Here is a 23,553-nt window from a genome sequence, read left to right as displayed (position 1 = left end):
CGCCTGCTCTCTCTCTCTGTGTCAAACAATAACCATAAGCATTTACGTATTTTGAATGCGTATTCTGTCTCAAAATTCCAGAACAGCAAACAGAAAACTAATTGAAATGTGTCCTATGCCTCCTGCATTTTTTTCTCCATTGAGCCACAGTTGCAGACAGTTTATTTAAATCAATGTATTTCAGTTTGTTTCAATACATTTAGAAAATTAATATTACTGCCCTATCACTACTCAAGAGTTGAGTGAAATTACGACAAAATATATAGCAGACTAAAATGATCTCTTTTCAACAATATATTTGAGTATTTTCTTTCTTTCCAAATCTGATCAAATGCAAAGGACTGCTTTACTTACTCTCTTCTTTTTCTTTGTATTAAAATAGGTTATTGAGATAAGCAAAACACTCCTTATTCTTGAGCAGTATATGATTTTGTTCTACTTTAGACTTGAAAAAGTGGGATTTGAATGGCTAAATCCTGTGGAACTCTGTAGAAATGTAGACATGAACCTCAGAGAACAGCAGATGAATTTCAATGCAGGTTTTATTCCAATTTCTAATGTAACTGTGACCATTTTTTAGCCTTGAATTTAAACAATTGTGCTTTGTTGGGTTTTAAACCTTATGTGCTTTTTTCTTTGTTTTCTTTGGTGTAGGTAGCCCCCAAAACATTATCATGTGTTATATTGCCTGGTTTTCTCTGGATTTTCTTTTGGTTCTGACTTGCCTTCTATAATTTCACTTTACTGTTTGTCTTCTTTTGAGAAAACAATTTTAGAAGTTTTGCTCTGTACAGTTTTTCAGATTGATTTCATATAGAATTATCCCTAAAATGTATGTGCCAACTTCTACTGAGAAGCACAAAAGACACATTCAAATATTGAGATGTAGCTGAACAAACAAAAGAAAAGATAGAATGTTATAATTTACCATGTGCCAGAAGTGTTTTATTGTAAGCAAGCTGGTTATGAATTCAGGAGAGATCTGCAGTTGTTTCGTGAGGCAGGACTGACCAGAACTTATTCTCCTTTAACTCTCAATTTCTCATTTGGGCTTTTTTATTCCCACAGGACGGCACGTATGGCATGGATTGTGCCGAGCGCTGTGACTGCAGCCACGCAGATGGGTGTCATCCTACCACGGGTTACTGCCGCTGCCTGCCAGGATGGTCAGGTACAAAAGAGACCGCTGTGAAGGATGATGAGAGTTTTCCAGTGTGATGGGACCTGATCTTAACTTTCATTTGTGGGGGTCTAAGAGCGGTATGTGGGATTGGAAGGTGAAAAACAGCAGTTCTGTGGCTCTTGCGTCCCTGTGAATCACGGGCACTGAAACTCTTGATGGGTGTGGGATCCACAGAAACTGGGAGTAGAAAGGGAAGCCTTGAAACTCGGGCACCTCCACAAGATGGTTCTTTCTGAAAGTGGTGAATAACTGCGGATATTCAAGGTCCTGCTGGCTGTCTTGGTAGGGAAAGCATCACATCCAGGAACTTGGGAAGCTTTGGTCAGGCAGCGAAAAAGATGGTAACTCCTGTGGAAGCTGAGTTGCTATTTTAGTTTTTCAGATACTTTTGCAAAAAATGGTTTTCTCTGCACATATTTTATTCTGTAGGAAAAGTGTTGTGCTTTTTTTCACATTTCTTTTCACATTTCACATCACTTCTCCAACATTTTCATTGTGGTTTTAAGAAATATATATGTAACTATTCATCAGAATTGTATTTGGTGCTGGTTTTATATGGTCTTGTTTGTGGAAAGCAAGTTTTTTTTTTAAAAAAAACAATTAAGCTATGCAGAAGGGTAGGCTATTACAAAAATGCTCCCTTTATCTGTAGAAAGTAGTTTTTCTTCCCACACGGATCTCTAAGCTCTAACTACTGGAAAAACTCTTCCATCTTCGATAATTGTCATTACTTCATGCTGTAAGTTTGTCTTTTCGTGTGTTCTGGACTTTGTATCTCACTACCATACTATGGTTAGGGTATGGTTTCATGTCCCCCATGTTTATGGAATGATTCTGTTTGATAATGAAAAGTCAGCATGAAGAAACACACTTTAGATGAACCAAATATGTGTCTGCTGTGATAGAAAAGGAGTTTGTTTTGTGACTTCAGTTATAATCCAGCTCATTTATAAGCTAACATTTTCATAACTGACTTACCATCTATGATATAAGTGTTTTCTTTTTTTCTCTGGTGCTTCCAGGCATATTAGATGGAGGTGAGCAGATAAGCTGCAGCAAATCATTTGTTTGACAAGTTTAGCAAACTGTTGTGCTCACAAAAGGTTTGCCAAGAGATTGTGATGTCCTCAGATATAATCTCTATTGACTTTTTTCCCAAGGCTTGATTAAATTTTATTTTTTTAGATATATATTTTAAATTTTTGTAACTGGATCAGAGGCATTTTGCTCCAAGTGTCTGAATTTCAGGTTGATTGATTGTAGCTGGTCACAGCTCACATGATGTTATTTCTACTCCCTGTTTGGATGAATGTGACTTTTATGATTGTAAGTGTGGGAAAAATCTGAGGAGGATATGAACATAAGCAGGAAGGCTTCCTGCTTTGCCTTGGAAGACAACAACCATTTCTTGCCTGTGTAATTTGTTGTATATTCAGCTTTTGTTAGGTTCTTTGAAGCAGGCTGTCTCCCTGTTGTGACCCTATTCAGTGTGAAAGAGGGGCCTCTAGTGAAAGCAGTCACCTAACTGAGCTAGAAATTTGTTGATTTTATTCTCTTCCCACAAGGTGCAGTGTGACTGAAACTCAGGCATTCAAATGTCCCTGGGAAATGACGACCACAAGAGTGCAAATATGAATAAAAGCAATTTGAGTGAATTCTGAAAAAATATTATTTGCATTATCCAACCCAGTATTGTTTCTGGAGACACTACTTTGTCTTTTTAGGTTATCTTGTTATGAAGCTTACAGCCTTTTATAACTGTTTTCCTCATTTTCAGGTAGTCTCAGAAGGGCTACTAAGATGATTAAGGGACTGGAACATCTCTCATATGAGGAACGGCTGAGAGAGCTGGGACTCTCCAGCCTTGGGAAGAGAAGATTTAGGGAGAATCTTATCACTGTGTATCAGTATCTGAAGGGAGGGTGTAAAGAGGATGGGGCCAGTCTCTTTTCAGTGGTGCCCAGCGGTAGGACTGGTAGCAGCTGGCACAAACAGAAACACAGGAAGTTCCCTCTGAACATGAGGAAAGACTTCTTCACTGTGAGGGTAACAGAGTGCTGGAACAGGTTGCCCAGAGAGGTTATGGAGTCTCCTTCCTTGGAGATATTCAAAAGCCATCTGGACACAATCCTGAGCAATGTCCTCTAGATGACCCTGCCTGAGCAGGGGGGTTGGACTAGACGATCTCCAGAGGTCCCTTCCAACCTCAACCATTCTGTGATTCTGTCTATGTGTGTGTGTATGAACATACTTTCTCCAACTTCCATTTGAATCTGTTCAAAATACGTTTTCCTAAACTAGTAAATCTATCGAAGAAAAATACCCACATAAAAGTATGTGAAGAGTTGCTGATCTTGAGCACCTTTGGTGCATTGAGTCAGAGGTCTCCACAGGTTCTACGAGTACTGTTCAAAATATGTCTTGTTAGTCTTCTAATAGTGAGACAAATCATCACAGAGACCAAAAGTGTGTAAATAAATAAAGTCAAATTAAAATAGGAAGTTTTTTAGAGACTATAGTAAAAATCTGACAACTTCTTATAACAGAATAAAAAAACCCATGACTTAGCCAATGTAGTATATCTAACCTAAGATGTGACTTAGGACTTTACATACAGTGTTAATCTTGACTGTACTTTAATTCAGGTAATGAAAAGGAAGAAGTGTTTTTGCTTCTAATGAAAGCTTGTTTTTTCTTTGTGTTTAAAAAGGAAAAAGATTTCAGTAGAAAGAGACTTCATGCATGATTATAGATAAAATTGAGTATCCATCCCTGGACAGTGTCATCACAACACCGTGTGTATCAGAGACTAGTTTCAACACGTTGATGATGTCTAGACACACAATATGACATAAACAGGATAGTTAACTTTATACTCAGTGTCTGGAAAAATCCTCCTCCCACACTTCACATGTCAGAGCAATACCCACGAGGAATCTGTCCTTATTTATGTAGCTACTTATATTTAGAAGGATAAGGGAAAAAATACTTTAGAAACAGGTTCTCAAATAGCTGTACTGTAACATTACATTGCAGAGATAGCATTAGACTGTAGGATTAAGAAGGCTGATTGTATACATACTTGTATGCACAATAGGTGGAGAAGCAGGTGGAGAGTTTGTGAAAATAAAGGAAGGTGCTACAATGCAGTAAATGATGTTAACTTAGCTTACATTTCTTTTATTAGCTTTGTTAAAATAACCATCTGACTTGCTCATTTTTGGTGGTTAATAGTACTTTCCAGAATAAAACTAAGAAAAACATCTGACTTTGGGTCAGATGTTGATGACGTTGATGAATCGATTATGAATTTCCCCAAATGTTTTGGTGCTACCAAAATTACATATATATTTTCCAGAAAGATATTCTGAATGTGATATTTTGCCCAGACCTCGTTGTCTGTACTTTCCCCAGGGAATTTCATGAGCGGCAATGGTTTATGTAACTTCACAGAAATAAATTGAGGGTGGAGATCTTTCCCATGCTGGATGACATGGTTGCGCCATAATTTTGGGGAACTGGGAACACACTGCATGAGACCCTGACCTGGTACAGTCCACGCTCACTCTGGTAGTGAGGGACTCGGTGCTTCTGAAGCAGGCACAAGGGTTATAGCTGGATACCTTAAGGCAGCCTAGCTAACATGCTACCCTTTATTTTGGTGTCAAGATATAGCTGCAGTTGAGCATTATTAGGTCACCAATAAGATGCTGTATGGTTTAGGTTTTTTAAAGAATTTTTTCCTTATATTTGAATAAGCATGTTATTTGTTGTTTCTGGAAATCCTCTCAGTTTATGAATGAAACTGTAAATTCAATTATTGACTATGTCATGAGCGATCATAAAACTCAAGAAATAATTAGAATTGTTTCTTTAAAAAAATTACACTGTTCTTCTGTCTTCTACTGTTACCAAAGGGGATACTTAGATTTTTCATCCTAAAAAAAAAAAAAAGTTGTTTTGTTTGTAGGACTCCCATTAAAGATCTCTCTCTGATTTACACCAACAGTGCTCACTATAGAGCAGCTTTTAATTTTGCTTAGAAAAGCAAGCGTTAACAGTGGTGGTTTTTCCTGGCAATCTCACTATTCCAACACATTCCAGGAGCCACATGACATGATGGTACAAATGAGAAAAATCCTCCCACACTGAAGATGATGTCTGCCCTAAAACACTCTTCGTCCCTTGACATTTTAACTGCAATTTATAAATAACTTTTCTTCATTTGGTGGGGTCACAACAGCTAGACAGTAGAAAAGAGTAAGAAGCATTAAAACAGAGAGCCATGAAGCAGAAGAAACAGTAAACTTGTTCTCCCAATAGATAATGATAGTTAAATCTCCTAGTAGTTTACACTGAAACTAAAAGATGCCTAAAAGATCAGAGAATTCATATTCTTGCAAACCAAGATTTCCCATTAAGCCATTGTAAAAAAGGCCAAGGTTTTCCTCCAGACACTTTGCTTATTAGTGATAAAACATTAGTCTTGTGCTTTGTTGGACATGGTTTTGTTGGACCTTTCAGGTCCTGAAGAAATGTCATGTCACGCTGATACCACATTTGTAGTTTTAAAAATCAGTTGAAAGGTTATGTGATGCCGGGGATTACGAAATACCACTAGTCTGCTGTCTGTACCAAAACAACAGCTTTGTTTTATGGAAAAGACAGATGCAGCACTCTCAGCCTACATTATACCAGCCCGCACAGGGTTCGTCCGTGTGCCGCGGCAGAATGGGTGTTGGTGGCTTTTTGCTGTGCTGGCCACCTGCTGACGCTAGTCAGACTCTCCAGCCCTGGATGCACTGTTTCTGCAAGGAAATGCTCTGTCTTCCCACGTGCTCCCAACATGATTTCCAAGAGGCACATTTGTTGCTGGATTGTCCCCAAGAGACTTGCCCTCGCCTCGTCCATGTAAATAACTCAGTCCCCTGGGGAGCACGGACTAGAAGTCTAGCTTTTAATGTGGGCGTGGGTTTTTTCTTCCTGCTACATACAAGAAAAAGACATAAAAGACTACTGTCATAGGTCTTCCTCAACGCTGAAAAATGAGCTGCTGCTGGAACAGTGCATGTGCTGCTAATGCCCCCGCGCGTCCGAGCCGGTCCCCTTGTTGTCCTAGATTGGCCGCTGGGGACAGAGATTCCCCTTTGCTGCTGCTGATTTCTGCCTGCGCTTCTGGAGCGTGAATGTTCAGAATGTCACAAAACGAAATCACGTGTGGACGCTGTGTCATGATAAAACTCGTATTTACTTCCCAAAACGAGGGAGACAGATTCTGTATTATGTAGTAAGGGTGCTGGCCTGTCCTACCACTGGATTTCATTGTGTCTGCATCTCTATTGCCTATGCACTGTGATGAGCCTTTGTGTGAAGGAAATATCACTATTTTTATGGGACAACTTTAGATCGGTATTAACTACATTTGTTTTTTACCTGCCAAGAAGGCAAGAAAAGGAGAAGTATTATTTTCCTGTGGCTACCTAAAATGTGATAGGTGAAAAGAATAGCATAGCTGGGCTGGATGATAGCATGCAGCAACAATACAGTCTTTGAGAAGAAAGCAGGGATATCTCACAAGTGATTCTTCCACTAAAAATTATAGATGCTGCTGTTTGCCTTCAATCTCTGACACAACACAGTTTTTGTATAGAAATTTTTTGTAGCTGGCTTCCTACCAAAACTCCCAGGCACATACTCTTCCTCTGCTGCCATGAAGAAGCAGCAGTCTGAAACTTCTGGAGAAAAATCTTGGATCCTTTCATTAGCTCCTTAATTTGAGACATTTCTATCTATTCTTCTGGCTCTTTTCAACTTGAGAGCAAAGCCTCTTCTTGCCTTAAGGCAATGAGGGTATTTCTAAATAACGCCTCTGACGTTTTGCACCACTTTCCTGTGCTGGTGCTCCATTTTCTTTGGGCTGTCTCATCCATCTGGCAGAGAAGCAATTCTCGCCTAGCTTTCTCCCATCGGAAGTCTCAGCTTCCTTGAACAGAAACAATCTAGTGTTTAACAGAGCTTTTCTCAAATAACTAAATATAAAGAGTGAGATCTTGGACCATAATGGAATTTTATCCTTGATTTTAATGAGACCAAGATTTTCCCAAGTTTTGAGGGCCTGATCCTCCTCGTGTTTATGCTGTTATATGGGAAGTACAGCAATATAAAAATAGGCTGTCATTCTGAGGCGATACTGGAAAGCTCCATGTGCCATGAAGACAAATGGTATAGCAAATACATGTTCTTTACAAGATAAATTAATTCTTTACTTTTTAAAGTTTGGATAACTTTCTGTCAGACTAATGGAAACATAATAAGCTGGAAAATAGTGCGTAGTCCAATAATAAATTTGCCTTGCAAGATCATAAGAAGTAATTTGTAGATTTTTCCCCTTTTAAGTGCTAAAACAAATTTGCTCTCTGTTGAACTGACTTGGATGGATCATTGAGTCTCAACATATTAAATATATAGCGTAGGAAGTACGTAAACACTCTGCTAGCATGGGTAGAAACACTGGTATCCCTCAAGAATTATTTTGCTTCATTCATGCAATTACAGATGCCGGGGGAATGCTGATTTAGATGCGAGGCCCCTGGCATAAAGCACTGGGCATTAAATGCATGAGCATTTCTCCAGAGCAGCTTAGCTGAAGTTTATCATACCCATTCAGCGATTGCCTAGCAACTTGGGGAGGCCGTCAAAGAGCTCTTTGTCCCCGGCTCTGGCAAAAACACTTCCTCACACATCTCCTTATCAGTAGCAAAATCAACATGCAAACTTTTCAAAAGTAGTTTTATCACAGAAGAAATTAATACTTACTTAAAATCGTGGCGATGATACGCTAGTGCGCCGTTGGTGACGTTGTTGTAAAGGCCGAGCCAAATCTTCCTTTCCAAGTTTTGGTAAAAATCCCCCCTCCCACCCCCGCCCTTGCTAATTTCTGGCTTTTCTGTAAAAGCATAGCTTTCCCTGCTGAAATTTAATATAAAGCATCTGGCTCTGGAAAATTCGTTTTCTGCTTTTTAATCCTTTTAATATTTCTGACCTACTCTTTCTCAAGAAAGCATATGTATTTAATTTTTACAGCTATAAAATGTGAAACAGTTTTCCATTTATAAGTGCTTTTTGGGCTTATCTAAATAATAGTGAGTGAACGAGATTTAAAACTGTTTATATAGAGATACGCTGTGTCACTGAACCAGTCTGTATTGCTGCTCTGCCACAGTTGTTCCCGACACACTCTTGCGCACCGGGTGAAATTGAGAGTGCTTGTGATCAACAGCAGATATAATAAAATCCCTTTTATAGTGAAAAGGATGCAATATTCAGCACTGTTTGAGTACATTAGATTGCCATAATAATTATGCAGTGGTATTTAGGATGCATTTTCCTTTTGCTAAGCAGGGGAATATCATTCTTCACCTGACTACCTCCTCATGAGGTGTGGAAGTGAAGAAGAGATGATCTTTTTTTTTCAGTTTCCTTTATGGAGGATTTTCCCTGATGGGTACCAGAGGAGCTTGCTTCTTTCTCATTTTTAATGGTGTAGTTGGCTCTTTTAAGCATCACGGTCCTAAGTAGCATGGGGCTCATTGTCTTTTCTATGCCAGTGCGCCCAGTATCACCCTTTGACACTGCACTGTCATAAAGCATCCTCTGTGCACAGATCAAGACGATATAATTGAGCCTGGTGTTATTGTATGTCACTGCTCTACATAATCTCAGATAATGCACTATGGTAACTCTTGGCAACTGCTGACTTGTTAATAGTGACCATTGTATATTGAACACCACAGAAACCCATTAAAACTGAGTGAAAAATGCCTTTTCTCTAGCAGGGTTCACTGAGCGAAGCTATGTATGATATGACAAATAATACTCACGCGAACAGAGTGTCAGGCTCAATTCTGAAATCCCATGAATGTATGAAGTTGTGTTTTCACGGGCTTAAAAACACAAGTTTTCAAATTTGGGAACCTCAAGCAGAGCAATTTTAAGCATCTGAAATAAGTTTAAAAAAATGCAAGAATCTCATCCTGCTCACGTGCTTCACCAGGGGAACATCAGCATCTCTCAGACCACTCTTTTTTATTTATTTTTGCACAAATAGGGACTTAAGTACCTGAAATTGAAAAGTCAACACAAGCTATTGAGAAGTAGGTTTATGTTGTCCCTTAAATGTGGGTAAGGAGAGAATGACATTCCCTCTTATGGGCAAAAATGAAAAGGTTAATAACAATATAAGGAGCCTCTCTTTTTTTGACGATCAATTCATTTCAGGTTAGTATTAACCAAATGATCAGTGTCCCTGGAGGGCTGGTAGGTGACCTCTGTACTGTCAGCTGCCGCTCAATATGTGGATTCTAAAACCCAAATGTTTTCTCTATCGTTGGCATTATTTGGTGCGATCTGTTGAATCACATATTCGGTTCAATGATGCAAGCTGTTGATTGTCTCACAAAGAAACAAACAATCTAAGAGTTTGGAGTTTCACCTTTTCTCTAATTAAAGACTTGGTCTTTGGCTATAGGCAGCTTTACAAGGCAGTGGGGGTTGGGGAATTACCTCCGAGTCAGGTCTATGAATAAACAGGATAATTTATTTTTCAGTGTTTTTACGAATGCTGGGTTTTGCTCTTCAAAGCTGAGAGGTTATTTTTCTTGTCACATGTGAAACTGTTTTGCTTTTCTAAGACTCTGTCAGCCAGTGAACCTGTGGCATATTTTGCTGGAAATACTTACAAAGCAGGTCATACTTGTGGTTGGATTCAGTCCACTTTTCCCTTAGCGAAGTGCTTCATTCAGTAGAGGCACTACAATAATACTTAATTGTTAATGCAAAGTACTGTAGACACAATACGGTCTGAGTGCCACAGTGGTGCTTGCTGGCATTTAGCATGCACCGTACTTTAAAAAAAGCGGCTAATGGAAAAAACAAACAAGAAAGTTATATTTAACACTGCTGCCTTGCAAAGAAAAAAAAAACAACCCACGATTGGGCAATTCCAATCCACAGCATGCATTATGATTGATGTATAGGGGTTGAGGTCATGGTGATCTGATAATCAATTTTGTGCCAAAAGCGGTTAGACAAAACAGCGACTGACCGGCATCCTTAACACCGTGGCGGCTCAGCGTTTTGGAATGCTCACATGGTGGGTCTGCGAGCCTTTTGTGCCCGCTACATTTTTCCATTTGGTATGAGGCTTAGCAGTAATCAGCTCACTACTAATTAGAAGTCATTCTGCATCCTGCTGCCCATTATTACATTAAATTATCTCAGACCTTAAGAATTTTTACATTCAGAAGGAAAAGTTTCTGCAGTACCCTTTGTCATGTATTCCCCGCACAACAAAGTTGAGAATACGCTTTTGCTGTTTTGAAATAGCCGCTATGGAGCAAGCAAAAGCCGTTCTTTTGCTGTGTTTGAATTATTTTCTGCTTTTCGTTTCTGTTTATAGCTGTTAAATAGCATATACCAATGGTGAAAGTGAGATGAATACAGGGAGATATATATAGATATAGATATATAAAAAATTCTTGGAAAATGATTGAGATATTTATAATATTGAGGGGTTTGCATTCATCTTTGTAGAACTTAAAATATCAGCAGGCAAGAAGCCTGGAGGTAGAATCCCATGGAGCTCTTTTTTCCCACGTGAATTGGCTACAGAAAAGCTTTCCTGTTACAGAGCTTAGGATCAGTCCTTATGTACTTCTCCTCAAAACTGGAATTTGAAAAGTTCACTGTTCTGGGATCCAGGGAAGGCAGGAGCAGAGATGCAAGTTTACCTTGTTCTTATTTTATTCTCCTGATGTTAGTGATGTATTAATAAATAGTTTTCGTTAGCAGGGTTTTAAGTATCAGTCCTTCTGAGAACCAAAGTTTTAAACTAACTGCGCATGCCATGACTTAATAAGAGCTCTTGATATACCAGTGATGACCATTCTCTTTATTTCTGGTTGCAGGCATACACTGTGACAGTGTGTGTGCGGAGGGACAGTGGGGCCCAAACTGCTCCTTGTCTTGCTACTGCAAAAACGGAGCCTCGTGCTCTCCCGATGACGGCATCTGCGAGTGCGCGCCGGGGTACAGAGGCACCACTTGTCAGAGGAGTAAGCACAAAATACATGCCTTAAAATCTCAGTTTCTTTCTCCCCTATTTGGAATATGTATGATATAATACTGTAGTACTGTGTTAACTGTACTGTGAAATAGTTCTTGACTGGACATTTTAATGGTCAGAATGTACGAGTGTACAGAAATAAGTCTTACCTGGAGTTAACAGTGTTTCAACTAACAGTCCTCTTCTAGTTATTGCATGATTTTACTTCTATTTACTATTTGTGCAGTGACATAGTTGTGCGTATGACTTTATAAGAAACAAATACAGTAGGGGAGTCCTTTCTAAGGCTAACATTTCCAAATGTGGTTGACCAACATTTTTTTAATACACGTTTTGGTAGCTACTTAAAGTGTGCCTAAGTTTCAGAAGTCAGAAACTTTAGCTTCCCATTGAATTTGGTAGGAATCATTAGCTTAATTATTGCTTTTATTTAACATTTCTTTTGAGGCAGCAAAGAATGGCCGATAAGATCAGGCCTCACTGCAGATAAAAGGCATCATATGTACGCACACTTGGATTTTAAAAATTCGTCTCTGTAAAATTTAAATGTTACCAGGAGAAGAGAGATGAACTGAGGCAAATCATACCAGAAACAGGGAGACAAAAATAAGATGATGTGCAAAATATCCACCTATCCAAGAGGATTTGTCACAGCTTGCCAGTTGCCCAGTTGTGCTCAGTTCGCATTGTGGCAGATAGGAGGGCAAGGTGGCCAGAGCAAAGCAACACGGCTCCTCCACGCTGGGAGGCCAGCCCTGTTTCCAGAGGAGGTCTCCCAGAAACAGAGTCAAGAAGCAGGTGGAGTAAGGCCAAGCAGAGAGGCTACTGGGTCCTCCAAAAGAGGCAGAAAAGGAAGAAGGACCTGGCAAATGATTACCAAAAGGTGGGAGAACCAGAGGAGTCCAGGCATGGCAGCATTTCAGAGTGAAGAGTGTGGTTGCCTCTGGTACTACTAAATGCATTACTGTAGCATTAGTTTCCCTTAAGCATTTCTAACTAAGTGCAGTAATTATTCTCACTATCTAATCTCTGAAGGCTTTACAGTTAATCAGCTAATCCGAAGGTAGACTAAATGTAATACTTCCTTGTGCCTTGGAACTAATGCGTCTAACGAAGGCAAGCGGCTTCCCCTCCAATGGCTTTCGGAGCCAGTCTCTCGTGCACGGTCCTGAGGCCAGGAGGTCATACAAATAGTTTGGATCCCAATCAGAAAATGCCTTTTCAGTAAACAGGAAGATCTTACGGCACTGTTTCACTTGGAAAAGTTGAGATCTCTAGAGAGATCTGACAACATAACTTATATCAAACATATAATTGAAAGGCTGAATTGTGAATGAAATTAAAATATTGAAAAAATACGAGGTTAGTTTTCGTGAGTGCTAATTGCTGCTGTGCAAGAGATATTTCACTTGAAGCTTTATATAATACTGTAATTTATCAGGAAAAAAAGAATGCCCAAAGGGATTAGAGAAACAAAGAGATTACATGCAACAGCCTTTTTTTTTCTGTCTGTTTATTTGGCTGATAGTGGTGTTCTGCATAAGAAGGGACTAGTGCCTTTGGCACAGGAATTAAGTGGAGGACTATATTTTTCTGGTCTCAAGTTCTGTAAAAGCTAGGGAGGTGATGTGTAGCTGTCTTATGTAATGAGTACAGTGAATACTTAACCGAAAGGATGGCTTGAAAACATTAATACGTTTTTTTCAGTGAAGTAATGGCTAAAGTGGTCTAGATTTGTATACCGAGCTAGAAGATGCATAAGAAGTTGAAGTCTAAGGTGACCCTACTCATCTACAGATAAAACTATCACCCTGTTTTTTTGGAATGTATTTTTCTTCAAATATGTTTTTAAAATACGTTCATGCTATAGAAGACGCATAATACACAAATCTCCTTTATATGCATGTAAAGCATTCTACGTTTATTGGAACTATATGAATAATAAGCGCCACCATTGCAATCCTTGTGGATTTAGGAAGTAGAGCTAATTGAAGTTAGCAATGAACCCACTGAAGAGTAGTTCATGACTGTACAGATAGTGCAGGAGACAATGACAGTTTGTTCTTTCTGATTCCAGTTTGTTCCCCTGGGTTTTATGGGCACCGTTGCAGCCAAACATGCCCCCAGTGCGTACACAGCAGTGGTCCCTGCCACCACATTACTGGATTATGTGACTGCTTACCTGGATTTACAGGAGCCCTTTGTAATGAAGGTACAAGCGCTAATTAATACTCCTGTAATTACTACAATGCTTGGTAGGCGCCAAGAATTCTAATAATTCTCATTTTATCTATTGGATACCTATTAGACCAAAAATGGTTTCTGTTGTAGTATGTAAAGTTTATAAATGTAGAATGTTAAGCAGATTTAAGCTTTTTGAAAATTTATGGAAAGTGTGAAAAGTGCCTCTCTTTAAACCAACACTCTATTCTTCTATGTATTCTCTGTAAAATGAGTAATTGAAATGGGCTTACCAGAATCTATAATGCCTTGCTTCAGTATTACAGTATTATACTAAATAAATAATATAAAAATATAAATATAATAAATATAAATAAATACTTTTCTCGATCCAAACATCCATTGTTTTTTCTTAAAATAAAGAAGATACAATCTATGTGCTAATTCCTAAAGAATTCTAATACTGATATCTTGTTCTCAGTGTGTCCCAGTGGCAGATTTGGCAAGAACTGCATTGGAATCTGCACCTGCACCAATAATGGCACGTGTAATCCTATTGACAGGTCTTGTCAGTGCTACCCTGGCTGGATTGGTAGTGACTGCTCTCAGCGTAAGTATCAACATTTTTTCCATTATTTTTCAATAGCTGAACTCTGACTAATTGTTTTAAATTCTCTACTTGTTGATAAAAAATGCTTTCTAAGTGAGAAGTGAAGACTTCATTGTGTATAATGAAGAGAGATTCACTTTTTTGCATTTCATTTGTATTATTACACACTCATTTGTACTGTGAATTTTCTAAGAAGGTTAGGGGGCTGGAGCATAGGGCATGCAAGGAGAGGCCAAGGGGCATCTAGTTGCACTCTTCCACTACCCAAAGAAGTGTTACAGAGAAGAGCAACTGCTTTTTGTTATTATTTGTAAACTTCTTCTGTTGCTATGGCAGTTTTGCCAGAAGTGAAGTTCTTTATTTCTTTCTGAAGCCTGCGACCCAGATCAGTAGTGCCTGTGGCTCTGCTGGTGGGAAGAAGGATAAGAGTTCAAAATTCTGCATAAGAAGTCTCCAACATTTTGCCTATGTGTGTATATTTCTAGCTCATGTGATTTTCTTCTGGGTGTTGTTGGATTTGCCATAGCAGAGACTACGATTATATCCATCTTATGCTCCACAGGAAGTGTATCCTAGGTCCACGAAGCTTCATTCAGTACCAGGTCTCTGTAAGCAGCCATCACTTATGCCCAACTTTTGATCCCTAATTATTGAGCATTTTATGTTGCTTAATCTTTTTTTCCTTTGTAAAACCTTATCTGAGGAGTTGTTAACTGCTCTCTTCCAGCCTACAGTATTCTGCTATGCCATCAGTCTTTCTTTGCATAGTGGCTTCATGACTAGTTGTTTGCTTGTCTGTGTAATTTTGTAGCCTTGTCGCAATAGTGTTATGAATATGGCACAGCTTCTATCCACAGGACACTTACGAATGACAGAGGTAATATTTTACAGATGCTTTCTTCTTAAACTGAGGCACTGAGATACTGGGTTGTTTTGACTGCAGTCATACAGAGAGTTATTGGCAAGGCTCACAACAAAGTCGCAATTTTCCAAGACCCAAGCTAGTGCTCTGACTGCAGGAGCACACTTTTTCTTGTCAAACATTTAAGTTTTCTTGTTAAGAATTTCTTGCATTATGACTTTTTATTATTACTTACCACTTTTTAACAGATTTTTCTCCTTCCTTTTAAAAATAATTTTCAGAGATGCACATTTTTAGTGTTGTTACACTCCACTTGATTTACATATGGTCTTGCTATGCTAAAATAAGTGAAGACTGTTCCTAACTTGAAAAGGAAAAGGACTTGGCCCTAATTTTCTTCTGCTTCACAGAGTTATTTTATTAAATAATAATGCATTGTCCTGATACATTCCTGGGTCAACCTGAATTAACAATAACAAGAAACAAATACCTGAAACAAAATTCTCAAAGGAAGCATAACCAATTCCATAAAGTACTACAATGCACATAGTCCTGCAATGTGTGCAAAAACTTCAGTCAATCTGCTTTTATGAATAAATGTAGTTATATCAGACCCTGATACATCAAAATTCAAAAGACATTGCGCTAGGGTTTCCAGGGAGGTGCATTTCCTAATAACATGCCTCATTGGTTTCTATCATTCACAGTTTGACTGGTCCAGGTTAACTGGCTCTGTACCAATGCAATGTAACATCTGGTCAGTTTGGAAAAAAACCTTCTTTGCTGGCTAAATTCTGAGAAGTGATTAGCATCCACAACTCTGTGTGAGATTAAAATAAATTTTGGGTCTGTTCCTGTGGAAGCCAGTAGCAACACAGGTGGTGGGTCCATATTTTTATGATAAAATAAGTAGGTTGTTGGAAGAGTAGCAGTACAGGAGTATTTGGGAAGAGGAGAGACTTAATCACTGAATCAATATAAGAAAATGGTGCCAGCAGTATGAATGGAGGCTTCTGCTAAGGCTGTGTTCATGGACTATAGGAGAGGAAGTTTATTTGCTTTATATAACAGCCTTTCGTTCCCATGAAAAATAATGATTCCATTAATTTCTTTTGGAACTACTGACCTTCTTGAAACACCTAACCTTTTTTCTGTATGTGATTTACATTCTTTCTTGGTTGACCACTAATATCATACAACAAATAACAGTAATAAAAATCATTGTAAATCACAACTAAAATTGAAACAACAACAACAAACTTATTATAAAATGTGTTTTTTCAATAAAATGCAATATGTTTCTTCGCAGAGTGAATTTGGGGCAAGGGTAACGCTTTGCAAGAGTACAGACCACACATATATGAATCACTTTGCTTATGCAAACATTTAAAGGATCAAAAAGTTTCTCTTGCTCCCAAGACAAGTCTCTGGACAACCAAATCCAGTGTACAATCATGAGGAGAGATCAGTCTTTTTAAACTAATACAGAAGTAAGGATCACACTTTAGCATCTAGCCTGCTTCTCTTCTACTGTAAAATACTCAATTTATCTGCCAAAAAACTGTTTTTGAATGTCACAACTCTATACTAACAAAACAAAAAACCTTAAGACGTAAATCCTAAGTTTTCACAGAAAGGAGCAATTCTTAGAGCACCGTCTGCACTTAGTGGTATTCTGACATAGAGAAAATTTTCTGATGCTGTCTCTGAATAATAATTAGCATTTTGGGATTACTTCACTATTGTAATGTTAGCATTCGGTATCAGATGCATTCACCATGACATTTTCAAAGTAATCACTAAAATTGCAACTCAGCATTTTTAGACATGATTATGAGTGAAAAAAATCTCCTCCTTCATTTATAATTGCTTGTTTATCAGAAATACATTGATCAGTGGACCTATGGGAACAACTGAGTAAATCAGAAGCCTTATTAGGTCAAGAAACTGTACCTTAAGTTGTGTGCCACACTTAGGCAACAATACAGAATCTAACAATGGAAATACAGGAAGTAACCTTACTATTGTGTCAGGCTACAAGATACGTTTCAGCCTTCTCCGTTCCTCTTCACATTTGTGACTTAAAATGCTTATTACTCCATGATGGTGTGCAGCTGAACTGTCTTCACATGAAAAACTCAGTCAAGAAAAGAAACTTCTGTTGCTCTGTCATCTGATCTATGAGAAAGCTGGTATAAGATAACAGTGTCCTAGTTACCTAGTATCAAATATGTACCACTGGTTTCTTTCACATATTTAATCTTTTTCAGCACTTTTTATCTACAGTAAAATGACTCGTTAGTTTTTAAAAAAAACAAAATCTGTGTTTGTCTGTCTGCTCAGAATGGAGCAGCCTAATAGATATTAAAAAAAAAAACCCTAAAAACCAAGCAATGCTCCTATTTGAATGAATGCTCTATGTTAATGAGCAGTGAGGATCCTTGTCATATGAGATTAATTGATTTGTTATTTTAGCTTGCCCACCTTCTCACTGGGGTCCCAACTGCATCCACACGTGCAACTGCCACAACGGAGCTTACTGCAGTGCCTACGACGGGGAGTGCAAATGTACCCCGGGATGGACTGGCCTTTACTGTACCCAGAGTAAGTGATCCTTCTTGTCCATTCATGCTCTTAATGGCCTGCAAATCAGTGACAGAGTTTTCTTTTGGTGTTTTAACCACTTTATTCACTGATTTCTTCCCACGCTGCTGACCCTTTCACACCCAGGAGGTGTACTGCATTGCCTCTGTGGTCACTGGGGAGGTACACCTGTAAGCCCCAGCAGATCTTCGACCGTGCGTTTGCGTTCAGGCTCCTCCCTGGCATTCCTGCAGAGGAAGGCAACTTCTGGCTGCAGCCAGGTGTCCCCATGTGTCACCACTGCATTTGTGGCCCTAGGTACAGCGTGGACACCGTTAGCTGTGCAGGCAGCGTGCTGGTACCGTGCAAGTCCTTCCCTCTCTGAAACCTCCCCAGGAAACAGTCCAGCTTTGGGGATGCGGTAACCAAGATTATTACATGACACAGAGCCGACTGAAGCCATGAGGATAACTTCTGCCTTAGCCGTGGCTGTGCTCTACTGAGGCACAGTCCCTGTCAGCACTGCAAAGTGATCATGTTGTCCGTCTCTTATCTGTAATTGTTATGTCCCAGAGGGGACTGCAACAACAGCTCTCACTCAGCACGTTTAGTTCAAATACCGATATAGAAACTATTTTATCTAGAATTTAGAAGCCAAACTTTATGAGGTTGTTATTTCATCATTTATTTTGGCATTTTCTTTGTGTAATTAATACATTAAATTACTGACATTTCTAAGACTTCTTCATTAGAACAAAAAATACCAGCAGTGCAGGGACTGGAAATAGGTATATGGCACTCATATGCTGGGTAATAGTTCATACAAAGTTTGAGAGAGAAAAATTTAGATATGGATAGAGAAAAAGTTGGTTTCTTACTATCTTTATCATAAATAGTTGTATTTATGGCTCCTATCTGGCTTATCTTCAATCCAAGCATCCCCACTGTTTGCAATCCAGGCACAAGTATTATCTTTGAACTCAAAAAAAAATAGGTAACTGTTTTGCCTTCAGTGTTTAAATACACAGTTTTCATAAAGTCACAACTCTCCTTTTTCAACTGAACAATGTCATAGTTGCAGGAAATAACACATATATTATAGGGCCCTATGGATGCAGCTCTGGAAGACATTTGCTATACTGGTTAGCTGTCAGCTAGCGTGGTTATTTTGCTTCCTGCTGGTGAATAATGATCTCTTTGCAGCAATATGTCTTCTTCATACTGAAATGGCATCTTTGTGAGGAATGGAGATACAATATGTTATTATTTTTACTCTTTATGCTTCAACATCGACTGTGCTGAAAATATGTCCAAAGATCCATTCATCACTAGACAGATTCCCTGTACTGGTTCACAAAGTGCCCTCTTTCTCCTCCTTCAGATATCTCCATAAAACCCATTTCTTCAAGCAGCCCTTCTTGCTACCTTCATCTGCTGTCCCCACAAGTTCCCATTCTCGTTTTTGTATAGTTGTTTGTCTAATATGTATTTTAAACCGCTTAGAATAGGGTAGGTCTTAATCTGTTGTGCTTGTAGAACGCCATGTTGCATAGCAGGTCTACAGAAAAGACTTTTCAATAACATATTTAGTAATAATATTCGAGTGTTATTTCTAGAGCATTTTTTTCACTGTTTTCCGTCCCTCTCCTTGTGTTGCAGGATGTCCCCTCGGGTTTTATGGGAAGGATTGTGCCTTGATTTGCCAATGTCAGAATGGGGCTGACTGCGACCACATAACGGGGCAGTGTACCTGCCGCACGGGATTCATGGGGAAACACTGTGAGCAGAGTAAGTAGCAACTGGAATTGGTCATGCTTGATAACAGCAAATATTAAAATCTTGAGCCAAGTTTCTGTTGTTTTGGCCTGTGTCTCATACAGCCTCTTGGCTTCAGTGGGAATTTTGGCTGAGCAGGAGCTTCAGGAATTGGTCCAAGGCTTTATCCAAACATAAAAACCCACAGAATTAATTATTGAGACTGATTATGATTGTGATGGCTGTTCTTTTTAAATGTGGCTATAAATTGAAAGACATTTGCACTACATTCTAGTTTCTTTGGGCATAATGCTAAAAAAACTCCAACAACCCTGACATGTAAAAGTAACAGATGAATCCAAGTAATTGTCATTAGCATAAACCACAATGAAAATTAATAGTTAGAAAACTAACAATTAGATGTACCACATCAATCCTAGTGGATAAAATTCTTTGTAATGTGGTTTTATAATACAGTTGGATTATAACAGGACAGCAAATGGCATTTTGTTTTCGTACATGGGTGGTTCTTTTACCAGTTGCATAACACTAAATCAAGAGTAATGCCGCTGAAATCAATGATGGTGTGATGTTATAAAACACTAAAAGACTAATAGGGTCCTAGGCAGAGAATCCGGGTAGTCCAGCTTTTGTTAAGATTACTGAATGGTGCTCCCATACTTCACACATTACACTGCACTGCAAAGCAATCTGTTCAGCACAAGGCCTACGTGCCCCGGATGTTGTACTTAATTACTATTTTGAAGGCTTAATGGGTCTTTGGCATCAGCAGTGTGCACGGGGCAGCGCGGAGCACAGTCCCTATCACCTACAACCAGGGCTGGTTTAGCTGCGTCTGATCTGAAGGGCTGCACGGTGGCCAGGATAGCAGGCGCCACACCTGGCAGCCCTGGAACAGAAGGGGCTGGGGGGCATTACCATATACTAAACTTCTCTGCTGTAGGCACACTTTATTCCCTCAGCTGTGAGTCTAGCCCCAGCTGCAGCACGTGTTGCTTTTCTAAGACTAACAGGCATTTATGTTAGAACCATTAAAAATATCAAAGTGGTGTTTTTCCTTAGAAAAATACAGTTACAACAAAATTGGAACGTTTTAGAGGAATATATCTATTTCAATGAAATAATAGCTGGCAACATGTTACAATGAGATATTTAAATTTTCTTGCTCCACTCTGTTTTCAAAATGTTTAACTTCAAAAGAGCAATAATGTTTAGATAAACTGTTTTGCAAGATCTTTTGATGTTGTCAAATCAAAATACTTATTTGAATATTTTGGCAAATCTACATTTATTATTATATTTCACGGATTTGGTATTTTATCCTATGATCTGATAATGATTCAACAATATTAAAATGTTCTGATATTTCTGAATTGGAATTTTAGTTTAAAAAAAATAGACTTTTCATTCCAATTCAGATTTCAAAATGCCAAAATATGCTATGGAACAATGTTTTTTGGCCAGCCATGGTCTTCAGCAGTGCTAATCTTGTTTTACTGAACGAAACCAAGAGAAGGATAAGCATGAAATTGCACTTGTATCTGGTTTTATCAAGACTGCAGAAAAGTTTCTCTGGCACCTATTGTGTTGCATTATCTTGTAAATTATTCTAATGTAGGAATAAATAAAAGATGAGTTAGATTGTTAAAAAAAAAAAGAAAAGGAAAACAAATCAATCCAATTACAAAACCCCTGAGAGATTCAGAAAATTGAGTCTCAGGAGGAGAAGAAACACCACACTTCTTCAAACCATCTGTAGTACAGTAATGCAACAAGCCACATGTTAACAGAGGTGGCAATACAAAAGAATCATTGTTATCAGTGTAGGATAATTCTCTACCATATTAATTACATGGTGAAGCAGAAACTTTGATCAGTAATTAATTATTGTAATGCAAATCATTTGGGGAGAGACAAGTTCCTGTAAAACTCTTCCAGTTGGGTTACTTTTCATAAGTTTTTCACATTTTTCTCAGTGGTAGTTTCTCTTTATGATATCAAAATATGCTATAGACAGTGTAGGATGAGTTTCATTCTTTTTTTATAAATATATGGTGCATATTAGACTCATTCTTATGGTTCTATGCTCTATTACCACATTAGCACATCTGTGATACAAAATGACACCAGCTACATATCTGACACCACTTACATGGTTACATCATGTTTCGAGCATTGGGTTTGGGTAACTTGGGAGACCTGACATTCTGATGTAAAACTGGCACTTTAGTCATATTTTGTCCATTTTTTCCCTGTCTTCTACCCTGTTAATCTGTGTTTTTCTGATGTCATATTCACTTCCTTAGAGGCACCAAGATTATGGATAATGGAAAATCACTTCTGAATATAATTGCCCGTCTCCTTTTGCACGTGTGTGTGCATGTACACATGCACGCGTCCACCCACCCACCCACCCTTGTCTTGTGCAAATATTTTCAACAGAGCTCTACCAGTGATAACATATTGCCACCTGGTGGTCACTTAGAAAAACATACCTGGTTTGACAAGGTCATGTGCTGGCATATAAGATGCTGTAGGTCTGTAATACCAAAACATTTCAGAAACACTAACTTACATCTACATCTTATTTTGTGCAGAATGCCCTCAAGGTACCTATGGGTATGGATGCCGGCAGCTATGCGACTGTCTGAACAACTCAACGTGTGACCACATCACAGGAACGTGTTACTGCAGCCCAGGCTGGAAGGGGGCCAGGTGTGATCAAGGTAAAAGCCTAGACGCAATAAAATTGTTGTGGTTGGGTTCTCTAAAAACAGGATCAATCTATTAGATGTCATGTCTATATCAGTCGTTAATTTAACCTGATAAGTTATGTGTGTTTAAATAGTCTGTTTTATTAAGTTAGATGTACTCTGTAGATTTTTAAAGATTAGATGCCTTGGTGATAGTTTATTGGAGTAACACATGCAAGTGCAGATTGCATGAAATCTTTTAGAGTGTAGTGCTGTCCAAAGTTGCTGATAGAGCATGTGCTTTATCTGCTCCATATTTTTTGCCTAGAGAATGGTCTGTCTTTTTCAAATCCATGAAATACCTCTTTCTATAAAGAAGATGAAAGCTTTTCCTTAAGACTAGGGTTGTCTTTACATTGGTTTCTGACATAGTTCTATTTCTGCATTATTAAATACAATTAGAATTAGCAGAAAGATTTAGAAGTGAAATACTGTCCTCTACTCCTGACACATGAGCCTCTGCATGCATTTATTCTGTATTTTCCATTTCTTCTTGTATTTCAGCTGGTGTAATTATAGTGGGAAACTTGAACAGTTTAAGCCGTACCAGCACTGCGATCCCTGCTGATTCTTACCAGATAGGGGCTATAGCAGGCATCATCATTCTTGTCCTGGTTGTGCTTTTCCTGCTAGTGCTGTTCATCATCTACAGACACAAGCAGAAAGGGAAAGAAACACATATGCCCGCAGTGACCTATACCCCTGCTATGAGGGTCATCAATGCAGATTACTCCATTGCAGGTAAGTGCAAACCTGTGCAGGGATTTTAGAACAGAGCGTTTCCCCCCACCCTTGACTTTGTGCTTTTAACCGAGGTTCACATCTGGCCCTAACAGTGTTTAAGTGTGCACATTGAACCTCTTTGCATTAGCGAGAGCTGCTGTGAGCAGGAGCATATTTGACTCCAGAGAGAGTGTCTGAAATTCTGCCCTGAAAGCCTCACTGGAAGGAGAGGCAGAGGAGGCTTTCCCTCTTGAAGAGGAGGAAGGCTGAGACCTGCGGCTATGAGTGCCCCTTTCCAGGACAGCAGCCACTGGAACCCTGCTGGCAGTGCCACTGGCACACCAGGCCCGTGGGGTGCAAGGGCAGGCTTGTGTGCTTGCCTCTCAGCTAGCAGAGGTGGCTCATCCGAGTGCAGAAGGATGCTGGCCCAGCATCTATAGCCATTTAGTTTGCTCTGTATCACAGTCTTTTAACCTCTGCATTTGACGCTATAAAGCTGGCTTACACTGATAAAATGTTTCCTGCTGAGTAAAGGAATAAGCTGACCATACGGACACCTTGCTTTACTGTGTAACATTTTGCACCCCCAAATGTTTCTCTGCATTAAACAGTGGGAGTATAGAGTTTTCTATTTCTCCATGCCTATTTTTAAACAGAACTGGAAAGTGTGGCAAAACATGGTTTGTGCTGAGATTTTAAATTCAGTGCCAATAGCTTGAATACAGGAAGACTGCTATAGCTATAGAAAATTAGAATTTC

At 38.9% G+C, this 23,553-nt stretch overlaps 1 protein-coding gene across 3 annotated transcripts in view; it reads left to right on the top strand.

Moving 5' to 3' along the window:
- LOC135324171 (multiple epidermal growth factor-like domains protein 10) overlaps nt 1–23,553 on the top strand; it is a 104,352-nt gene that overhangs the window by 72,420 nt on the left and 8,379 nt on the right. For all 3 annotated transcript variants that reach the window (XM_064499866.1, XM_064499868.1, XM_064499867.1), the window contains exons 13-20: nt 1,069–1,171; nt 11,149–11,295; nt 13,384–13,518; nt 13,969–14,097; nt 17,435–17,563; nt 19,202–19,330; nt 21,916–22,044; nt 22,576–22,812. In XM_064499866.1, coding sequence (XP_064355936.1) covers nt 1,069–1,171; nt 11,149–11,295; nt 13,384–13,518; nt 13,969–14,097; nt 17,435–17,563; nt 19,202–19,330; nt 21,916–22,044; nt 22,576–22,812 — 1,138 coding nt within the window. The remainder of the gene's footprint in view (nt 1–1,068; nt 1,172–11,148; nt 11,296–13,383; nt 13,519–13,968; nt 14,098–17,434; nt 17,564–19,201; nt 19,331–21,915; nt 22,045–22,575; nt 22,813–23,553) is intronic.

This window comes from Dromaius novaehollandiae, chromosome W (assembly GCF_036370855.1).
Source record: "Dromaius novaehollandiae isolate bDroNov1 chromosome W, bDroNov1.hap1, whole genome shotgun sequence".
NCBI lineage: Eukaryota > Metazoa > Chordata > Aves > Casuariiformes > Dromaiidae > Dromaius > Dromaius novaehollandiae.
The sequence above is the reverse complement of the archived record's forward strand: the minus strand, read 5'-3'. Positions and strand labels throughout refer to the sequence as shown.